This window comes from Chelonoidis abingdonii, chromosome 12, assembly GCF_003597395.2.
Source record: "Chelonoidis abingdonii isolate Lonesome George chromosome 12, CheloAbing_2.0, whole genome shotgun sequence".
In the NCBI taxonomy this organism is placed as follows: domain Eukaryota; kingdom Metazoa; phylum Chordata; order Testudines; family Testudinidae; genus Chelonoidis; species Chelonoidis abingdonii.
In genome coordinates, this window is record NC_133780.1 from 6,074,591 (window position 1) to 6,097,277 (window position 22,687).

At 50.8% G+C, this 22,687-nt stretch overlaps 4 protein-coding genes across 5 annotated transcripts in view; 3 read left to right on the forward strand and 1 right to left on the reverse strand.

The window, feature by feature from the left end:
- The window catches only part of LOC116823713 (uncharacterized), a 56,425-nt gene extending 52,290 nt beyond the window's left edge, over nucleotides 1–4,135 (forward strand). Inside the window, 1 exon segment of the mRNA XM_075071694.1 lies at nucleotides 1,524–4,135. Coding sequence (XP_074927795.1) covers nucleotides 1,524–3,630 — 2,107 coding nt within the window. The 3' untranslated portion in view covers nucleotides 3,631–4,135.
- The window catches only part of LOC142047649 (uncharacterized), a 7,379-nt gene extending 3,244 nt beyond the window's left edge, over nucleotides 1–4,135 (forward strand). The window contains exons 4-5 of the mRNA XM_075071674.1: nucleotides 990–1,103; nucleotides 1,401–4,135. Coding sequence (XP_074927775.1) covers nucleotides 990–1,103; nucleotides 1,401–1,408 — 122 coding nt within the window. The 3' untranslated portion in view covers nucleotides 1,409–4,135. The remainder of the gene's footprint in view (nucleotides 1–989; nucleotides 1,104–1,400) is intronic.
- The window catches only part of LOC116823721 (zinc finger protein RFP-like), a 415,971-nt gene that overhangs the window by 81,280 nt on the left and 312,004 nt on the right, over nucleotides 1–22,687 (reverse strand). The window lies entirely within an intron of this gene.
- LOC116823271 (uncharacterized) overlaps nucleotides 1–22,687 on the forward strand; it is a 66,539-nt gene that overhangs the window by 2,995 nt on the left and 40,857 nt on the right. The window lies entirely within an intron of this gene.

Below are 22,687 nucleotides of genomic sequence, written 5' to 3' on the forward strand. Positions count from 1 at the left end.
AGACTTTCTCTTGTGGGTAGAGACCCCCTCCTCTCCTTGTGTAGAATCCAGTCACAAGATGGAGATTTGGAATCACATGGGCAAGTCACATGCCCATGCATGACTCAGGACTTGCAGATAGCAGCCATTACCCACGTGCTACCTTGAACATCCTCAGATAAACTTCTTATGTGGATTGGAGTCTTCCAAACTCTTTTATCTGTTAAGTTCTTCCTGACTGAGCATTGAACTTGCACATTGCTTTTCCAAGAAGTGACCAAATGTTCTCACTAAGGCTACTTAGAAGTCAAGCAATTATAGAGCCAGTGTTCATAACTCTGAAGACACAAATGGTGCCTGCACCCAACTAGGATGAACATAACCAGTAGATCATAACCTTTACACAGATATGTTACATGGCATGTGTAGTAAAACCCTATTCCAGTGATGTGATATACATACATTGATGAGCACCCCACCATGAAGCCTTATGGGGTACACTGTCACAAGGGATTCCTGGCCCCTTGGTATTGGAAGCTGGAGGCGGGTCTGCATGTCTGACACCGGTCGGGTTCTTCCCTCATCACTCTCCAATGAGACCAGGGTGTGAAAACCTAAGGCACATACTAAATCATCCTCACCCAGCCCCCCTAGCTTGCAAGGTGGAGAAGCCATGTATTGTCCTGTCTGTGTTGTTTCTAGGTCGCTCACAGAATCCCTCTTCTCCCTCCTCGTTGGGAACAGCTCAGCTTTGTGGAGGCTCTGGACTCCGCAGGTTGAGAAATAGACAGGGGTTTAACACTGGAGCTGGGTGTGTGTCACAATTCCCCTCACCTCCTCAGATGTCTGCCTCCCCCAAGGGGGCTCAGTGACCATGTTCCCGTCCTCTTAGATTCCACATTCCCTAGCATAGCACAGGGACAGGTTCCTCCCACAGAATGTCCTTTCTGACAGATGCTCCCTCAATTCTCCACTCATCCTGAACTGGTCTGATTTCACTCCCTGCACAGGATTTCCCCTTCCCAAACCTGACCTGATCACCCGGCTGGAACGAGGGGAAGAGCCGTGGGTACCCGATCTGCAGGCCAGTGAGGAAAGAGGGATCCCGAGAGGTGCCCACACAGGTGAGGACTGACACTCAAACCATCTGGGGAATGAAGGAAAAAGTTTAGAATCCCAAAAATATAGTGTCCATAAGTGCCCTTAGTTCCTTCCTCATCTCACCCAAGGCAGGGCTGCAGTCAGCAGGTATCACTAACATCGCTTTCCACGTGTCCTGTTACCTGCAGGAGTTTCTTTCCCAACTTTCCTTCTCTGTGAAAGTTTGGGTGGGAAGTGAAGGCAGAATCCAATTGCTCCGTCTGTGCAGCTTTAGTATGTTGAGTTTTCCATCGGTGATATTCCTCTTAATTTCTCTCCAGCACAATGACTTCTGTCTGGATTGTCTCTCTCCCGGCAGGTGATGAGAATATGAATGAGACCGAGGAGGGGAATCAACAGCAGGAAGTTCCTGGGCACGGGGAATCACAGGGGACCTCTGTGGGAAGACCTCATAAGTGCTTAGACTGTGGAAAAAGTTTCATACAGAAGTCACACCTTGCTGCACATCAGGCGATCCACAGAGGAGAGAGACCCCATAAGTGCTTGGATTGTGGAAAAAGTTTCATACGGAGGTCCACCCTACTTGATCATCAGGCAATCCACACAGGAGAGAAATCCCATAAATGTTTGGACTGTGGGAAAAGTTTCACACAAAGATCAAATCTTACGGCACATCAGGCAATCCACACTGGCAAGAGACGCCATAAATGCTTAATCTGTGGAAAAAGTTTCATACGGAAGTCATCCCTACTTGATCATCAGGCAATCCACACAGGAAAGAAATCCCATAAATGTTTGGACTGTGGGAAAAGTTACACACAAAGATCATATCTTTTGGCACATCAGGCAATCCACACTGGAGAGAGACCCCATAAATGCTTAATGTGTGGAAAAAGTTTCATACGGAGGTCAGATCTTGTTAAACATCAAGCAGTCCATACTGGAGAGAGGCCCCATAAGTGCTTAGACTGTGGAAAAAGTTTCATACAGAGGTCAATCCTACTTCATCATCAGGCAGTCCACACAGGAGAGAAACCCCATAAATGTTTGGACTGTGGGAAAAGTTTCACACAAAGATCAAATCTTATGGCACATCAGGCAATCCACACAAGAGAAAGACCCCACAAGTGCTTAGACTGTGGAAAAAGTTTCATACAGAGGTCACACCTTGTTGTACATCAGGCAATCCACACAGGAGAGAGACCCCATAAGTGCTTAATCTGTGGGAAAAGTTTCATACGGAGGTCAGCCCTTCTTATACATCATGAAGTCCACACCAGAGAGAGACCCCATAAGTGCTTAGACTGTGGAAAAAGTTTCATACAGAGGTCAACCCTTGTTAAACATCAGATAATCCACACAGGAGAGAAATCCCATAAATGTTTGGAATGTGGGAAAAGTTTCACACAAAGATCAAATCTTATGGCACATCAGGCAATCCATACTGGAGAGAGACCTCATAAGTGTTTAATCTGTGGGAAAAGTTTCACACAAAGATCTAATCTTATGGCACATCAGGCAATCCACACAAGAGAAAGAACCCACAAATGCTTAGAATGTGGAAAAAGTTTCATACGGAGGTCAACCCTATTTAATCATCAGGCAATCCACACTGGAGAGAGACCCCATAAGTGCTTAGACTGTGCGAAAAGTTTCATACGGAGGTCAGACCTTGTTAGACATCAAGCAGTCCACACCGGAGAGAGACCCCATAAGTGCTTAGACTGTGGGAAAAATTTCATATGGAAGTCAACCCTTGTTAAACATCAGATAATCCACACAGGAGAGAAATCCTATAAATGTTTGGACTGTGGGAAAAGTTTCACACAAAGATCAAGTCTTATGGCACATCAGGCAATCCACACTGGAGAGAGACCCCATAAGTGCTTAATCTGTGGGAAAAGTTTCATACGGAGATCAGACCTTGTTAAACATCAATCAGTCCACACCGGAGAGAGACCCCATAAATGCTTAGACTGTGGGAAAGGTTTCATACAGAGGTCAATCCTACTTAATCATCAGGCAGTCCACACTGGAAAGAGACCTCATAAGTGCCTAGACTGTGGGAAAAGTTTCATACGGAGGTCAGACCTTGTTAAACATCAAGCAGTCCACACTGGAGAGAGATCCCATAAGTGCTTAGACTGTGGGAAAAGTTTCATATGGAGGTCAACCCTTGTTAAACATCAGATAATCCACACAGGAGAGAAATCCTATAAATGTTTGGACTGTGGGAAAAGTTTCACACAAAGATCATATCTTATGACTCATCAGGCAATCCACACTGGAGAGAGACCCCACAAGTGCTTAGACTGTGGGAAAAGTTTCACACAAAAATCAAATCTTATGGCACATCAGGTAATCCACACAGGAGACAGACCCCACAAGTGCTTAGACTGCGGAAAAAGTTTCAGACAGAGGTCACACCTTGTTGTACATCAGGTAGTCCACACTGGAGAGAGACCCCATAAGTGCTTAGACTGTGGAAAAAGTTTCACACGGAGGTCCGGCCTAGTTAAACATCAAGCAATCCATACAAGAGGGAAATAACACTTAGATTAAACTTGGGTGTAATAATGTCATTGTATATCTCTCTCTCTTTAAAGTTTGTGGTAAACTGTCTATGAATGGCTTTATGGATAATTACCTTATGTTAACCCATATAGCTTTATTACCTGTGGTGTTTGCGAAATAGGTTACTTCCAAAACCTATTGTTCACTCAAAGGCTGCCTGCTGTCGAGAGGCTGCAAAAATGTGTGTATAAACTCTTGAGGCCTGATCCTTTTATCTCCAATCTTCTTAAGCTTTATTCAGGGGGCATTTGAGTCGTAAGACTGAGATCTCCAGTCCCCTCTGCATTGCCCTGATATTGAACATTTGGACATTGGACTAGAATGTGATGAAATGATTCTGAAAAAGACTCTTTTCAATTCTAACGCACCATCTCTGTGGTGAAACTGACCTAAGGTCTCTGTTCGCGTTTATATATCTAATGACCTTTGAGCCAATACTGTCTTTTCTTCTTTTAATAAATTGTAGTTTTGTTAACAAGAATTGGCTGTAAGCGGGTATTTGGGGAAGAACTGAAGTATCATTAACTTGGTGAGTGATGTGTCTGATCCTTTGCGATTGGTAGAATTCTTTATATGATGAAAATTTTAAGGATTTCCCCTCAGAATCTCAGAGGACATTTTCCCACATCAAGTATCCTTAAAGACTTGCCTCTGCTGCCACTCTGTCAAACCAGTTATTTTGTTACTGTATCTCCCATACCATGAAGGGTTTACAGAGCTGAATGATGCATCATGCCTGTGCCAGGGAACTTTCAGTGAAATTAGCCTGTCATTAAAATCCAGAGTTATTACCCATTAAACTTGACAGCAATTCCCTACCTTGTACTCCTGGGCAGCCTCCTCTGTGGGAACCACCGTGTGAGCTCTGTGAGCCCGGGACAGATGGCAAACCAGACAGATGGAAGTTTGATCCTCTTCACAGAAGTTTCAGGGCCTCCTGGTGTTCCACACACACCCCGTTCCCTCCTGCTCCTTCTGCTGCCTGGAAACTCAGCTGACTGGCAATTTCTACCATGTTTCCCAGCTGCCTGTTGGACCTGACATTTCTCCGTTGCACAGTTTCTGCAGACAGGAGACGGCTGTATCGGATTCCTCCCAGCACGGGCAGACCTGCCTGCACTGCAGAGTGACAGCTTCTGTGAAATACTGCAGACAAATGGGATGTGGAGCTTCCTCCTGGAGACTTTCCAGGGGGTTCTCTGCGGCTATGGCTCCCTCTGGACCATTCAGTGAAAAATGTACCACTAGGGCTCTGGTCCTTCAATCAGAGGCACCCCCCTGTGAGGATGAGCCTGCAGGAGGAGGAGCTGTGTGTCTAAGGTGGGATAGTCAGGCTTGGTAGAATTCATTTGTAATATAAAATTTTGACAGATGTTTATTTTTAAGTAATGTTATATTTATTGATTTAAACTTTCACCGTTGCACAAAAATCTGGGTTTTAAGCATCTCATTCCAATTGTTATCAATTTAAATGTTCACAGCGGTGGGAGATTTAGGGCGGGATCAGACAATATTTGAGTCAGACAAAAACTAATGACAGTAGAGACAGATTCAAAACGTTAAAGCTTCATTAAACAGAGATTCTCAACATCACATGTCAAAATATGCCAAGTAAATTTTTTTACTGGTTTGTGTGCACAATGAAATCAACATTTACAGACATCGACCACTAAAAGTCTAATCCTTCCAAATCCATTGATAGGAAATTCACAAGACAAAACCTAGGTTAAGCTGATATCAGTATTTCAAAGGCCTGATTCTCATGTACACTAAGGCAGCTCCGGCTCAGTGTAAAGAAGCTGCGGTGTTTCCAACACTCATGATTTTATAATGAGTCTCATTGTATTTGGTGTGTTTGATGAAGCCCCAGCTCCTGGAAGCATGTGATGAGGTGAGACTCTTGGCTTTCCTTTCCTAAACAAAGAAAGTTTCTGGCTTTCTTGGTTGCAGAGAAAAACTTTAGGCTGCACTCAGATTGCATTTTAAAGATCTGAGAAACTCCCAGAACTCCCGACCCATTCAACCGTTCCCCTGCTCCCTGACTGCTCCCCGGGACTCCCCTTACCATGCCCATGTTGATCAGACACTGGCTCCACATGGAGCCAAAACACACTGCCGCGCACAGCCCCATCCCTGCAGAGTGCTGAGGCAGCGGAGGCGGGGGGAGCTGTGGGAGGGGCAGCGGCGGCTGCTCACAGTTCCAGGAGCTGCAGAACCCGAGCACGGTGATGGGGAAGTCGGGGGGTGTGCCTGCCTGGGCTGTGCCTGCCTGGGCTGCGGCCCGGTGCCCCCCCGGGGGGATCTTGCAGCAGATGCATGCGGGCGGCGGTCCCCGTGCACCCCCTGGCTCCCCCCCCTCAGTCCTCCCGGGAATGTGAGCCGCCGCCGCCGCTGCCCCTCTTGCAGCAGGCTCAGGGCCCTGTGCCCCAGCAGCTCACACTCCCGGGAGCCGCAGAACCAGAGCTTGGCAAGGGGGGAGCCAGGGGGCGCACAGGGACTGTCGCCTGCATCCATCTGCTCAGCCTCCTGGTGGCCTGGGGTTCTATTCACTCAGCCGGCAGTGGGCTGAGCGGGGCCAGCGGCCGGGACCCCGGCTGGCAGCCACATGCCAGGCAAAATCAGCTCGCGTGCCACCCTTAGCACACATGCCGTAGCTTGCTGACCCCTGGTCTAGATAATACTTAGTCCTGCCATGAGTGCAGGGAACAAACTGCTATCTGTAGTCCTTTGCTACATCAGGGAGCAGGTTTTTACAACAGCAGTTTCTTAGAAACCAGTTACAGATCAGCAGCGGGTACAGGCAGCACATTCCTACAGGGAACAATTTCCTATACAACACCCGCCAGGTCCCACTGTGTGCAGAGCGGGGGGGCGGGGGGGGAGACAATCCATGCTGTGCTGGGGGCTGGAACAGCCACACCTGGGGGATGGGGAAGAGAGGGGAAGCTGAAAGCAGGCTGAAGAGGGGAAGAGAGTGTAGATAAGGTGGGACTTAGGGGGGATGAGGGATGGGTCAGGGGGAGATCCAGGGGGCAGTTGGTGGCTGAAGGGAGGATGGGGCGATGCAGGGGAATCAGGGAAGACTTAGGGGCCAGATGGAAACAGCGCTGCAATAGACGAAATTGTGAATTGGGGGGGGGGGTCACTGGGAAGCAAAGAGGGGATGTGGGGAGGGGAGGCTGTGAGAGCAAGAGCAGACTGGCTGGGGGACGGAGGGAAAGAGGGTGGAGGTCGGGGAGAAGGATAGGGAGAGATACAAGGGCAGTTCCCCACCCATGGGGCAAGAGAGGAGGAGGAGCTGCCCCACCCAGCAGCCAGAGAGGAATTCTTTTACTGCAAATAGTTAGGGAAGCTTTGGGGGTAGGTGGAGGTTTCCGCCTAAGGGCTCAGAAGCTACAAGGCAGGAGTCCAGACTAGGCATGAAAATAAGGATATAAAAAGTAACCGTTTCACTATTAAAATTGTCCTGGTAACATGTTAAGGAATTCACAACATGGGCATCTGCTCAGCATCCCAGCTGCCACCATGACTGGTTTAGCCCAGTAAGGCAGAGGAGGGGAGGCTAGGATTGCTCTGGGCCAAGTGGAACACTTTTAGGGGAGGGGTGCAGTTCCCTGCCTTATCCCCATCTATGCCCCCATCCCCTTGAGGCTGCGAGCAGGACCATGGCTCTGAGAGGGGAGGAGTCAGGACCACTGGTGTAGCCAGCTTCTAACATCAGGGGAGCGAACACATAAAAAAAGGCGCAACCCAACATATTGAATTACTAATTACATACTTTTAAATTCGTTATACATATTTATTTTGTACTTAACATAAAACCACAAGAATGATATTGTTTTACAAGTACATGTGTTATTTTGCATTTGAAATATAAAAACAGTTTTACAGTATGACATCTATTTATGTTGTATATAAAATCAAAACATAACACGTTATTTACTTATTTTCTATTTCAAAGATAAGATCAAAACAATATGATAATCTATGAAGCAACTACAACAGCCTCTTTCATCTAAACTTCATTCTAGCAAAGTTATCTATTACTTTATTATAATCAACTTCAGTAGCCAATTGTCTTTCAATGGAGAGCAAAGCTAACCCCGACAATCTATCTTCACCCATTGTAGAGCGCAGGTAGGACTTTATAAGTTTGAGTCGGCTGAAGGGTCGTTCCACAACTCCCCTACTTATTGGCAACGTCAGAAAAATGTGGTACAGTCTCGAAAGGTTAGGATAAATGGAACACATATCATTGGCGATCATGAATTTCAGCACACTGTTGATGGTGAGTCTCTCGTCGACACTTGACTTTACCCTACTGCTAGTGCTCATTATCTCTTTGTACATGTCTTTAAATGAAAGAAACTCTTCCACAACTGCAGTTTGACTGTCGATCACATCTGAGTACATGTCTGCCAAAAATTCTAATTCGTTCACATTGTCCACATTGTCAAAATGCTTTGGATCTAACCCACTAAATTTGTCAGCCACGTTTTTAAAATGCTCGAATCTTTTACTCGTACTATTTATAACAGAATCTAAGGACACTAAGTAGGGTTCAACTATGAATTTCTCCCGGGCATCAAATAGTCCTTCTTCACCCTCTGCAATTTCCTCATGGAATCTTTTTCTCTTATATATTCTGTGCTGCTTATAGTCCGTAGTAATACCACATTTTCGAGCCAACTTGGTTGCTTCATTCTCAATTTGTTTGAATTCAGATTCAAATTCACTTCGAATGTTTTTCATATCATTTTCAAAAATCTGAATCAAATGAGAAGCTGTTACCAGATCTATACTACTTTTCTGTAAATAGGTGGATAAACGGAAAGCCTTCTCTAGCACTTTACTCCAGAATATAAGAAGAACTAAGAATTCGTAAGTATCGAGTGTTGCCAGAATTCCCTTTGCCTCACTGAGCTGTTTAGGAGTACAGGTTTTTATCTCACCATCCACAATTGTTTGCAGGGCAATTACTAGTGCTGGTAAATTTTGCAAGACTGCCTCTACCGCTGACTTTCTAGACGCCCATCTGGTATCACAAAGTTTCTTTAGCGTTAATGCAAAAGATTCAATAAGATTGCATTGTTCTTCCTTTAATATTGAAAGACGAGGTAAACTGCCAGAAAAAAAAGTATACAGACGTTCTAGAGTTCCAAAAAACAACCGAGTTTGAATATTGGAGCTTAATGCATCAATCAGAATTAAATTAAAATCATGTGCACAGCAGTGCATAAAGAGTGCATTTGGAGCAATTGCCCGTATCCTAGTTTGGAGACTTGATATTTCACCCGACATGGTGCTTGCTCCATCGTAAGACTGACCGTAACACATAGTTATTGACAGCCCCAAGTTTTTGATTGCTGAAAGAAGAACGTTGAAAAAATCTTCAGCACTTGCTCCAGATAATTTGCTGAACTGTATAAATCGTTCCACTGCATCACCATTTACTGTTACATATCGTAAGGATAAAGAAAATTGATCAGTTCTGCTGATATCAATAGTAGAGTCAACAATTAGGGCAAAGTACTTAGCTACTTTGATTTCAGCTACTATCTTTGAGAGAAGCTCAGCTGCTAAAGACTGTATCAGATCATTTTGTATGTCAGGACTGAGATATGTTGCATTTCGATCACTCCGTAACAAATGTTGTTCCAGTAATGTATCATTTTTAGCCAACAGCTTAATAAGTTCCAAAAAATTGCCTTCATTTGTACTTGGGGAACCTAAACCTCGATACTCGCCGTGTCCACGGAATGTCAATCCCTGAATTCCCAAAAAGAGAACTGCATCTATAATACGTCGTAAAATCATCCTATTTTTTTCTATCTCTTTCCTTTCTGCTGTTAGACCAGCCGAGGTTCTTCTATCGTTGAACAAACGGAATTTGGTAAGGAAAAGTTCTTTCTCTGCTTTTTTGTGACTTTCACTTTTTTCATGTTTTTCAATTTTGTGTGTACCTGTAGCAAAATTCTTGCAACCAGTTTTTGGATCACTCCAAGCATTCGACCGATTTGCAAAAAGCCAACAAGCAAAACAAATCATAATGTTTGCTCTTGGTGAGTAAACCAGCCAGTGCCGGTCAATTGTACAAGCACTTTTCACTTGTTTTTGTTTGTACCAAGTTGCACTGAAATGACGTCCAGCTTCATCTTTTGGAAAATTGTCAAAATTATCTTTAAGTCCTGGCTGACAAGGGCCTAACTCAAGCAGAGCACGTACTAGATCAGATGTTACAGGTGTGTCACAAAACAAGTGTGGATCTGTTGGGTATTCCCTATGTGTGTCAACGATAGCACGGAATCTTACTGTGTCATTCTTGTCCTCTGCATAATAACCTGCTGAAGTAATCAGGTTTTCTGAGGACTCCACTTCCACTACCTGTTCAGCCGCAGCAGCCCGGATGCTGTAATCAGCTCCTAGGTTGAAGGTAGGTACTAGCAAGTCTTCAGAGGGTTTTATCTCTGGTGAAGCCGCAACGGCCAGGGCACCATCTCCAGCTCTTTGGCTGAAGGTAGGTAGCAAGTCTTCAGAATGTTCCACCTCTAGTGCAAAAGACGTTGTGGGTGTGTCGAATGAAAAGTAGGTCTCCAACCTCACATATTTTGATGATTCTTTTACTTGATTTGCATCTTCCTTCATCTTCTTTCTATCCCACCCGGATAGTTTCTTCTTCCTAGTGCGCTTATCCATCCCTTATCAGAAACAAATAAAATAAATATGAACAATATATGATTTTTAAATAAATCACATTTTAAAAACAAACTCTCCGCAGCCAGGTCAATTTCACAGCTCTATGAATTTGACACCCGTCGAATTTGGTCAGCAACGTGTTAAATGATTTGTTGAAAAGGAGCCACTTTATTCAAAACTAGAGGAGAAGCGAAAATAATCCACACACTAAGAAGTAATCAAACAGACTGAACTATTTGAAATCATCCAAAGGGTTCAGCATTTGTTTATACCACAGGAAACAATTCTTATGAGTTCGCACGCTTGTGTGGGTGCCTGGGCGAGTGAGTGCACATGTCAACCGATGAAAAAAGCACCGTTGAAAGGGCAAAGACAAAAAGTTAAAAAAAAATGTGGGCCTCTTGGCTCTTACAAGGGATTCACGTGTTACAAGACTGACTAACACTGTAGTGGTAAGTGTCACAAGGGTACAGACAACGTTTCTACTGCATTTGATTATGTGATGGAAGCTTGTCCAGAAGAAAATGACACTACTCAAAAATTATTTGGAGGTACCTTTATCGGAATGCGCTCTTCTGTCAATGTTCTTTTATCGGTGCTTTTTTTCCCTTCTGTTATTTTGTCGCTCAGCCACAGGCACCAACTTTCCTTGGCGCCAGTGGGAGCTTGCGCCCCCACCCGGCCTGACCCCGCCCCTCCCTGCCCCTATTGAACCCCTCCCCAAATACCCACCCTGGCCCCGCCTTTTCTGCAACATGCAGCATTTCCCCATCTCCCTCCCTCCCCGGCTTGCCGCACAAATCAGCTGTTTCGCAGCGCATGCGCTGGGGAGCCAGGGGGAAAAGCAGAACACAGCGGCGTGCTCAGGGGAGGAGGCAGAGTGGAAGCAGAGGTGAGCTGGCCTGGGGAGCTGCCGGTGGGTGCTCAGTACCCACCAATATTTCCCTGTGGGTGCTCCAGACTCAAAGCACCCACGGAGTCAGCATGTAAGTTGCCACTTTTGCAGAACATGCTCAGTGGAAGCGGCCGCTCCCCCTGCTCCCTCCCCAGCTATGCTACTGGACCATCCCCCTCCTTCCCCATTAGAACTAATCCCACCAAGTCTAAACCTCCCCAGAACAGCATCTTTGAGCCAAACACTGGAAAAAGAGCAGAATCAAAGGAGTTACTTTAGGGCACTGCCCCACCGTGTATTGTAACCCCTCTAGCTCTGCCCTGTCTCCCTCAGTCGGGCGGTGCTCAGCAGAGTCAGCAACTGGCTTTTCCTCCCTCAGCTCCTCCCCTTCTTCCCAGGAGACTCAGTCTGTCCAAGGGGTGCAGAGAATGGAGCCGGGCAGGACTGGGAGCTGGGAACCTCTCTCCCCACTTCCTGTTCCTGCTGCCCTTCCAGTCCCTCCGCTCTCCCTTTTATCTTCTTCCCTTGCCCTGGGAGAATGGGTGACTGCCCCATTGCCCTGGGCCTTTGCTCTCATCAGGCAGCTCAGCCACTGACACTGGTAACGGGGGTTGAACCCGGCTGTGCCACTGAAGGCAGCAGCTCTGGGACTCACAGACACAGGGAGCCCCTCCCCTTGCAGGCCAAACTCCCCAGCTGGTCCCTGAAAGGGGCCCTTTGTGCAGAGTCATTTCCCTGCCCGGCTCCAGCCCTTTCCCCAGGCTCAGGGGCTGGTATGGTTAGATTGGTTCCAGCCACTGGAGAAAGTGCCCCTGGGGCTGGTCTCAGAGGGATGTGATGAAGCAGGCATGTTCTTAATGTTTTCTCTGAATACTGTGTGTGCCTCTGTTTCCCCATGTGTTACTCAAGTATTGAACTGGTGGGATACAGCTGTGTGATCATTGCGGAGACCTGTAGAGGGCAGGTGTGACTGCAGAGTGGCTGCCTGACTATAAAGGAGGGGTGGGAAAACTGCAGCCCAAGGGCCCCTACTGTCCAACCCCTGAGCTCGCGGGGGAGGCTTCCCCCGGCCTCTCCCTTGCTTTCCCTCCGCAGCCACACTGCCAGACAGGCAGCGCTCTGGGGGGCAGGGCTGCACGGCAGCGAGTCTGGCTCCGGTCGCTGCTCTGAGCAGCATAATAAGGGGCCTGAGGCCAGAGCGAGGAGGTTGGGTAAGGGGTAGGAAGTCCCAGGGGGCAGTGAGGGGACAGGAATCAGGGGCCGGTTGGATGGGGCAGAGGTTCTGGGGTGGTGATCAGAGGATGGGGAATGGGGGGGGTTGACGGGGCATGGGAATCCCGAGGATCTCTCTGGGAGTGGGGGTGTGGATGGGGTTTGGGGCAGTCAGGGGACAGAGAGTAGAGGGGGATTGGATACTAGGTAGGGTCTGGGGGGGTTGGGGCAGGTGGGTCTGTGAAGAGGGCAGTCAGGGGACAAGGAGCAGGAGGGCTTAGATGGGGGTAGAGTCTTAGGAGGTTGTTAGTGGTGGTGGGGTCTTGAGGGGGTAGTCAGCAAACAAGGAGCAGGGGAGTTTGGATGGGTCAGGGATTCTGAGGGGGGTAGTCGGGGTGGGAAGTGGAAAGGGGTCAGATAGGCAGCAGGGCCAGGCTGTTTGGGGAGGCACAGTTTTCCCTATCCAACCCTCCATACAATTTTGAACCCCGATGTGGCCCTCAGGCCAAAAAATTTGGCCACAACTGGCATAGAGAATGGTCAAAATTCTGTATCCTGGCAAGCAGTGGCCGGAACTGGTCCTCTGCAAGGTGATGCAGAACAAAGAGAGGGGGGAGGCCAAGTGACCTGTTTTCCTGGGGAAGACAAAGCATGGAGGAGGGGCAGCTGGACGTCACTGAGGAGGAGGGGCTGGAAGCAGGTCAGTCTCCTGGTTTGGGACTCAGTGGGGAGAGTCCAGGGCTTGAGACTCTGGATTCCCCCCCAGATGGACTTTGCTGAGAGCTCCTGATTTCTGTGCTAACAAGCTCTGTTCTATGCTGTGTTCCAGGTGACCAATAAACCTTCTGTTTTCCAGGCTGGCTGAGAGTCACAGCTGACAGTGGAGGTGGGGTGCAGGAACCCTGTGAGGAGCGGATCAGGCTTCTTCTTAGGCTGCCCCTGGGGCTCAGGCTGGGGCCGTGCGCCCTCCCTGGGCTCTGGGGACGGGGAGGCTGGGGCCACGTGCTCACCAGGTGGGGGGATATTGGGGGTGCTCAGGGGCTGGAGTCCTGCCCCTACAATGGTGGGGGGCTGGCTCCCCCAGCCCTAGGTTCAGCCCCTGCCGACTGTTCCCCCTTATTATCCCCGACTCCTAGTCCCAGGCAGGGGGGGCTGAAACAATCCGTACAGTGGGGGGCACTGAGAGCCACTGAACCAGACTGTAAACCCTGGATAGGATGGAAACCCCTTCACACCAGGGGGGGCAGCAGAGCCACCAGCCTAGATCCAAGGCCTGTGCTGCCCCCCCTACCCCGCCCTGATTGTGCCCCTGGGCCCCTCTCCTTCCCCGGCTCCCACCTGGGCCCCCTCCCACCCTGCATTCAGTTTGCCCCCTGCCCATCTTCTGCCCCCGCATCTGTCCTCCTCAGATCCTCCTGAGCTGCAGCCTCCGTCCGCACCAGCGCGGCCAGGGGCAGGGAAACAAAGCAGCAAATGGTGGGGCGGAATGGGGGGTAACGTGATCCCGCCCCCGCCCGGCACACACCGGGGCTGGCGGCAGCTTTCCCGGGCCCCGGGCGGGAATCGCAGCCAGCTGCGCTGGGAGCAGCCTGGGGCCAAACCTCCCCCTGCAGCCCGGGGGTGATGGGGGGGGGGGCCGGGTCTCTCTCACCCCTCCGTTCGGGTCCCCCCGGGGTAGGGGCCGGGCTGGGCCGGGCTGGGGGCTCTGCCCTGGCCTGGGAGAGGCTCCTGGGGAGCAGCGGGAAGGGCCCTGCTGGAGATTCCCCTCTCCCGGCTGCAGCCAGGGCTCCGGGCTCCCAGCACCAGCCGCCGGGGCTCGGGGATCTCGCCGGGAGCCTGGGAGCCAGAGTCACCGCAGCGGCTGCGAGTCACTTCCTGCTGCCGGGCCGGAGCCCAGCGCTCGCTGCCCCCCCGACAGAGCCGCCTCCCGGCTGCTCCTGGGTCCTAGCGATGATGGGGTCGCGCTGCAGCATCTCTGGCTCCGGCTCCCGCTAGACTCCCAGGCTCTCAGGACAGAAGGGAGGGACCGTTTTCCATCTAGCGGGGGGAATTGGTGTCACATTTTTCTAAAATACTTAATGAACTTTAGGGGAAACCAGTAAACATGCGCAGAGGTAAGCGGGGAAATGGCCCCGTTATTGGGGGGAACTTTCCTGACTTAAACACCCCCCGGGTGGAATAAAAGAGCAGAAGGATGTGAGTCCTCGTTCCCTTCACCCAGAGGCTGCCTCACCTTGAGGGCTCCCCTTCCACTCTCCTGTGTGGCAAAGTCCTTATAACCCCAACAAGGCTGGGCCCAGGCTTCCTGTGGGGCTTGCCCCCCCACCCTGGTTGTGACCACTCAGGATACGGGCTAGAGCATCCCCACTCCGGGTACTTTCTCGCTCTGGATGCTTTCTTGACCGTTGTCTATACCCCAGAACAAATGCAATTTACTAAACAGCAGCTAATAAAAACAATCAGGAAACAATGAGAAAGGCGAAAGGAAAACACTTCGCCCAACTCTGCGGGCCTGGGGGAAGCACAAACAGCGTCTGTGGGATGCCAGGGCAGTTCACAGTCTGTTCCTCCCCCATCCCAGGCCTCCTGCCCAGCCCCTGGCTGTGCTGCAGGGCTGCTGCGGGTGGGTCACCTGCACTGGCGGTGCCCACATGCCCTCAGGCTCTAGGTGACAGGACCTTTCTTCCCAGTGTCACTGGGAAGGTGCAAATCCAGAGGACAAATAAAAAGTCCCCCCCCCATGTCATCTCTGTAAGCTGATTGGTGGGGTAGGGGGGCAGACTCGGGATCTTTGAGCACTTCTGGCTGCTGATCTAGTTCTGTCCCTGCCCCCCTCCCACCAGTATTCCACAGGGTGCAGGCCATGGATTGGGACACCTCCGGGGGGCAGGGGATGACTTCATCAGCTTCCACCTCCAGCCTCAGCCCCTTTACCCCTGGTTGCGTCCCTGCGGGATGGGGATGCACAGAGAGGGATAAGGGGGGGCACCACACCCCTAATCTAAAAATCATTCCACTGAGCCCAGAGCAATTCCAGCCTCTCCCCCTGTGCTTTGTTGGGCTAAACCAGTCATGGTGGTAGCCGGGATGCTGGGCAGATGCCCATGTTGTGAACCCCTTAATGTGTAACCAGTGGAATTTTAATAGTTGAAACAGTTACTTTTTAAATCCTATTTTTATCCCTAGTCTGGACACCTGCCTTGTAGCTTCAGAGCCCTTAGGCGGAAGCCTCCACCGACCTCCAAAGCTTCCCTGACTATTTGCCATAAAAAAAATCCCCTCTGGCTGCTGCGTAGGGCAGCCCCTCCCCCTCTCCTGCCCCATGGGTGGGGAGCTGCCATTGTATAGCTCCTTCTCCCTGGCGCCCACCCTCCATCCCCCAGCCAGTCTCTCTTGCTCTCACAGCCTCCCCTCCCCATGACCCCATTTCCTCTGCAGTGACCCCCCACTCAGAATTTCCCTTTATTGCAGTCCTGTTCCCATCTGGCCCCTAAGTCTTCCCTGATTCCCCTGCATCACCCCATCCCTCCTTTAGCCATTCCCTGCCTCCTGCATCTGCCCCATACCCATCCCTCATCCTCCTCAATCCCACCTTATCTACCTCCCCCTCCCCTCTTCAGCCCTCTCTCAGCTCCCCTCCTCTTCCTCTGTGTCCCACACTCCCCAGGTGTGGCTGTCCCAGCCCCCAGCGTGGTGTGGGGTTGCTTCCCCCTGCTCTGCACACAGTGGGAGCAGGCAGGTGTCATACAGGACGCTTCCCTGTACAAATGTGCTGCCTGTAGCAGTTACTGATCTGTAACAGATTTGTAAGAAACAGCTATTCTAAAAACCTGCTCCCTGATGTCTAGGGCGACCAGACAGCAAATGTGAAAAATCAGGACAGGGGGTGGGGGGTAATAGGAGCTTGTATAAGAAAAAGATCCCAAAATCAGGACTGTCCCTGTAAAATCGGGACATCTGGTCACCCTACTGATGTAGCAAATGACTACAGACAGCAGCTCTTTTCTTGTCCCCTTCACTCATGGCAGGACTAAGTATTATCTAGACCATTCCTGGAAGGTGTTTGTCAGCTACATGACCCCCCAGCTAGCCAATTTTTGCCTCTTGCTCAGACCCTGGCTGCCCCCCTCCTCCGATTTGCCCCCTTTGCCCCTTTTTAACCCATGTGAAAAGCACTCAGCACAATCCTATGCTTAGTAAGGGCAGGGTGAAGGGCAGTGGCTTCAGCAGATGTTACTGAGCATACTCAGTTTACCATAGTAGCACATTCCATCAGGGAGCAGTTGTCTGTACTGCACCTGCCGGAGCGTTGATTAATCCACCCCAATGGCAGCTATGTCTGTGGGACAAGCTCAAAAAATAAATAAATGCCAATTGACTCTCCTTTGGCAAGAGGCAGGGAAATGGGAAATGCCAGCCAAAGGGAATTTGCCTGGCAGATAATGATTCCAACTCTCCCAGCCCAGATGCCATTGCCACAAATGGTGTCCGGTCCAAGAGAGTTGAGAATCATACTGGCAGATGAAAAATTTTCCCCACAGACCCTAGAAGAGGCTGAAAAGCTGAAGAATGATCAGCTCTGGTATGAGCTGGTATAAACAGGACAGAGGAAGTGATACAAGATACCTCTGTGTTCTTGGGGAACCAAGGTGCAGTTTCCAGTTTGACTCGTGAAAGACACCCCCTTCCCCCCCAGCCTCTGCTTAAACCAAAACCCATCAGAGGGGGGAAAAAACTTGCAGAGAGCAGTGAAGGGCGTTGGGAGACACACCTACACCCCTCCTGACAAGGGTGACAAGATTAAGACATCTCCATCAGCATACAGAATGGAGAACAGACACAACTCCCCTAGCCTCAGCTATATGAAAGATGGGACAGGAAGACATCTCATTTACATACAAAATGGAGAACAGAGAACCATACTGAAGTCTGGGACCAGAAAAAGCAGGGAAGCACTGCATCATGGGAATCTCTGCTCCAGATGCTAATGAACCTACGCCTGCCCACACCCAGCTCAGCAGTTGTCAGACCAATTCTAATAATGAATCCTTAATTGATATCCAAATAGTGAAGCAGCCTAGTTGCATTGTGAGCTCCCTGGAAGAAAACACCACCCATAGCCAGAAGTGATCAGCTCCTATTTTCTAGTCTAAAGAAAACCCTTGAGTCATCAGCTTACCTATAAACAAATCTATTGTTCTCCCTTGAACAATTATATTTTCTCGACAAAAATCCCTCCTCACCCTCTAGTCAGGGTTCTGATGCTTAGATCCAAACTGGGCATCAGTTCCACTGGAACTCCAATTTCGCCTGGCTGATCGTGCTGGAGACTCTGCCTGTTTCCAGCCCTCAGGACCCTGAGCTACCACCATCATCTGGGAACCCCGACCAGTTCAAGCCTCATGGAGTGGGTGAACCCCCCCGCTTCTCTCTGTTTTCCTTTCTACCTTAAGTATTAACCTTTAATAATGTATGTTATGTTGGTTTAGGCTCCTTGTGTAGTGATCACTATTATTCAGTAAGTAACTTCTATGGTTAAGTTGGTTGCTTCTCTCTCTCTTGCTGAACTTTACCCTTTTGTGTTTTTAGCTTCCCCCATTCACTCTGCAGCAATGCTTCTTTTACCTAAGCTAAAGATCCCTGCAGCGCCCAGAATACTGTGGGGTTTGCTCATCAAGCGGGTTACTGCCAGTACAATTGTGATGTGAGAGTGGGGACAGGGATCTGCTGAATCTGGGACACATAATGGTAACAGCTTGAAAGTGCTGCTTGACCCAGTCCATGGGGCCCAGGGGTTTATAAGGAGAGGCAGCTTGAAAGTGCTGCTTCATCCAGCTCAGTGAGTCCAGGGACATATAAGGGGTCAGCTTGACAGTGCTGATTGACCCGGTCCGCTCAGACTTGCTCTGTTAATGTGTGTGTTGGTGGGTATGTGCTCATCTGGTTTTGGGGCTGCAGAAACCTAGCCTAGGGAACCGAGGTCCTGCAGGGTAGCTCCATTGAGAGGGGACTTTCCGAAGGGAAAAGTAACGCTCCATATGAAAACACACGTGACACAAGCAGCACATTGATAGAATTACAGAATCCCCTTCCCCAGAAAAGTCACCCAAATAAATGAGTGAACTCCAAAGTAATAGGCAAATCTGGTAACAGAAGGGTGTTAAGCAACAGTGGTTGAAGCATGAAGGGATATAGGAATCTTAAGTGCATCTGGCCTGTAAATATCTTGCGACTCTGGCTGCAACAGTGTCATAAGATTGCCTCTTCTCACTTGCAGCATTACCTCCTGCAAATGGAAACAAACTTCTTTGTCTAAGCCAGGGGTGGGCAAACTCTTTGGCCTGAGGGCCACATGGGACTTGTGAAGCTGTATGCAGCCCTGTTCCCATCTGGCCAGGGCTGTGCCTCCCCAAACAGCCTGGCCCCCACCCCCTCTCCACTCCCTCCCACTTCCCGGCCCCTGACTGCCCCCTTCAGAACATCTGACCCATCCAGCCCCCCCGCTCCTTGTCCCCTGACTGCCCTTACCCCTATCCATACCCCTGCCCCCGACAGGCCCTCTGGGACTCCCACACCTATCCAGCTGCTCCCTGTCCCCTGACTGCCCTGACCTGTATCCACACCCCTGCTCCTAATGGCCCCTTGGACACCACCCCCTATCCACCCGCCCTGCTCCACCTCCCCTGACTGCCCCATCCAACTACCTCCTGCTCCCTGTCCCCTGACTGCCCCCTGGGACCTCCTGCCCCTTATCCAACTCCTCCCTGGCTCCCCACCCCCTTACCATGGCACTCAGAGCGGCAGGAGCTCATAGCCCCGCCAGAGCCAGCCACATTGCTCAGTGCTGCCCGGCAGGAGCAGCTGTCCAGCACACTGGCGGTGTGGTGTGCTGAGGCTGCAATGGAGGGAGAAAACCAGAGGAGGGGCCAGGGGCTAGTCTCCCCAGCCCGGAGCTCAGGGGCTGGGCAGGACTGTTCCACAGGACGGATGTGGCCCAGGGGCCGTAGTTTGCCCACCTCTGATCTAAGAAATTGGCTGAACAAGAAGTAGCACTGAGTGGACTTCTAGGCCCTAAAACTGTGCATTGTTTTATTTTGAATGCAGCTATTTTTTACATAATTCTACATTTGTAAGTTATGCTTTCCTGATAAAGAGATTGCACTACAGTACTTATATGAGGTGAACTGAAAAATACTGTTTTTTGGGGGGGGTCTACAATGCAAATACTTGTAATAAAAAATAAAGTGAGCATTATACACTTTGTATTCTGTGTTGTAACTGAAATCAATATATTTGAAAATGTGACATCATCCAAAAATATGTAGAGAAATGCCAGTCTATCATTGTTTAACAGTTTAAGTAATCATGTGATTAATCAAGATTAATTTTTTTTAATCACTTGAAATCCCTAATTCCAATTGATTTCTTTGATAAAATAATATGGCAAGAAAGAGAAAGGCAGCAATTTTTCAGTACTAGTGGCTGCGACACTTTTGTATTTTTCTGTCGGATTTTGAAAGCGAGTCATTTTTAAGTGAGCCAAGGAGGCAAGACAGATCAGACTCCTGAGAAGGGTGCAGTGGTGGGGAAAGGCTGAGAGCCACTGGCATATAGGACCAATAGAGGGAGCCCACTGGAGAACAGACAATCAGGGGGGAACTTCAGCGGTTTTCTGGACTATAACTGGGGGACAAGAACTGCACCCGTGACACTTTAGGCAGCGGCATAGCCAGATGGAGGGAACAGGGGGAGCAATAAAAAAAAGGCACCATCCACTGTGGAGCTTTTACTCACCCGACGGCACTCCGGGTCTTCGGCGGCAGGCACTTCACTCGCTCTGGGTGTCTTCAGCAGCACTGATGGTCCCACCGCCAAAGTGCCGCCAAAGACCTGGAGCACCGCCGGATGAGTAAAATAAAAGTGCCATGGCGGACGGGTCCTTTTTTTTTCTCCGCTCCCCCAGGGGAGTACAAAGGCGCCAAGAAATTGACAAGGCGCCACTTATGCTCTGGGAGGGGGGAGTCAGGACGCAGATGGGGTAAGGGGCCCAAAGCTGGACATGGAAGCTGATGAAGTCATCCCTGACGTACTGGAATTCCCCCACCCCCAACCCCTGGGGGTGTCCCAGTCTATGGCCTGCACCCCGCGGAACCCTGGGTGGGGCAGGGACAGAACTAGGTCAGCAGCCAGAAGAGTTCAAAGATCCGAGTCTGCCCCCCCAAAACCAGTTACAGAGATTACCAAATTCAGGGGCTTTTATTTGACCTCTGGATTGCACCTGTCCAGGGACACTGGGAAGAAAGGTCCTGTCACCTAGAGCCTGAGGATGTGTGGCCACCGCCAGGGCACGTGTCTGACCCACAGCATCACTGCAGCACAGCCTGGGCCTGGGCAGGAGACCTGGGATGGGTGAGGGACAGACTGTGAACTGCCTGGGCATCCCAGAGACACTGTTTGTGCTTCCCCCAGGCCCGCAGAGTGGGACGAAGTGTTTTCCTTTCGCATTTCCCATTGTTTCCTGATTTCTTTTATAAGCTGTTGTTTAGTAAATTGCATTTGTTCTAGGGTATAGACAATGGTCAGGGAAGCGTCCAGAGCAGAGGAAGTGCCCTGGAGTGGGGACGCTCTAGCCCGTGTCCTGAGTGGTCATAGCTAGGTTGGGGGACGAGCCCCTCAGGAAACCTGGGCCCAGCCTTGTCAGGGATATAAAGACTTGGCCACACAGCAGAGTGGAAGGGGAGCCCTCGGGGTCAGGCAGACTCTGGGTGAAGGAAGAGGGAGCGAAGACTCAGATCCTTCTGCTATTCCATTCCACCTGGGTGGTGTTTAAGTCAGGAAAGTTCCCCCCAAGAGCAGGACCATTTCCCTGCTTACCTCTGTGCATGTTTACTGGTTTCCCCTAAAGTTAATTAAGTATTTTAGGGAAAGGCCCATCCCCCCCCCCCCCACCTCCAGATGGGAAGACGGTCCCTCCCTTCTGTCCTGAGAGCCTGGGAGCCGAACAGGAGCCGAACCCAGAGAGGAGAAGCGCCGATCGGTGGTTTCCTGCTAGGACCCAGGAGCAGCTGGGAAGCGGCTCTGGGGGGGAGCGATTGTTGGGGTCAGTCCGCAGCAGGAATGAATTGCAGCCGCTTGGAGGAAGGTAGAGAGACCCGTGATTTTCGCTGCCTGGCCGGGAAAGCTGCCGCCAGCCCCGGTGGGTGCGGGGCGGGGATGGGATCACGGTACCACCCATCTCCCCCCCCATCTGCTGCTTTGTTTCCCTGCCCCTGGCCGCGCTGGTGTGGACGGAGGCTGCAGCTCAGGGGGATCTGAGGGGGACAGATGCTGGGGCAGAAGGTGGGCAGGGGCCAGGCTGAATGCAGGGTGGGGGCCCAGCTGGGGGCCGGGGAAGGAGTGGAGCTCAGGGGCACAGTCAGGGGTGGGGGGGGAGCACAGGCGCTGGCTCTAGGCTGGTGGGGCCCTGCTGCCCCCCTCCCCCCCGCTTGAAGGGGTTTCCATCCTATCCAGGGTTTACAGTCTGGTTCAATGGCTCTCAGCGCCCCCTCCCGTACGGATTGTTTCAGCCCCCCTGCCTGGGACTAGGAGCCCGGGATAAGAACAGGGCACGGCTAGTGGGGAGTGAACCCTAGGGCTGGGGGAGGCAAGCCCCTCCCCCCCACTGTAGGGGCAGGACCCCAGCCCCTGAGCACCCCCAATATCCCCTCCCATCTGCGGAGCACGTGGCCCCAGCCTCCCCATCCCTGGAGCCCAGGGAGGGCACACGACCCCTGGCTGAGCCCCGGGGCAGCCTAAGGAGAAGCCTGACCCACATCTCACTGGGGCCCTGCACCCACCTCCACAGTCAGCTGTGACTCTCAACCAGCCTGGAAAACAGAACTTTTATTGGTCGTTGGGAACACAGCATAGAACAGAGCTTGTTAGCACAGAAATCAGGAGCTCTCAGCAAAGTCCATCTGGGGAAAATACCCTCTAACCACACCAGCCCCTGAGCCTGCAGGTGATGGAGAGACCTGGGGAAAGGGCTGGAGCCACACAGGGAAAGGACTCTGCACAAAGGGCCCCTTTGAGGGATCTACTGGCAGGCCTGGCTCCAACATTTCTGCCGCCCCAAGCGAAAACAAAGAGCCCCCCCCCGCCTCCCCCCAAGCGTCACGTCGCACCGCCCAAGTTCCCGCCCCCGAGCGTCGCATTGCCCAAGTTCCCGCCCCCGAGCGTCGCCCAAGTCCC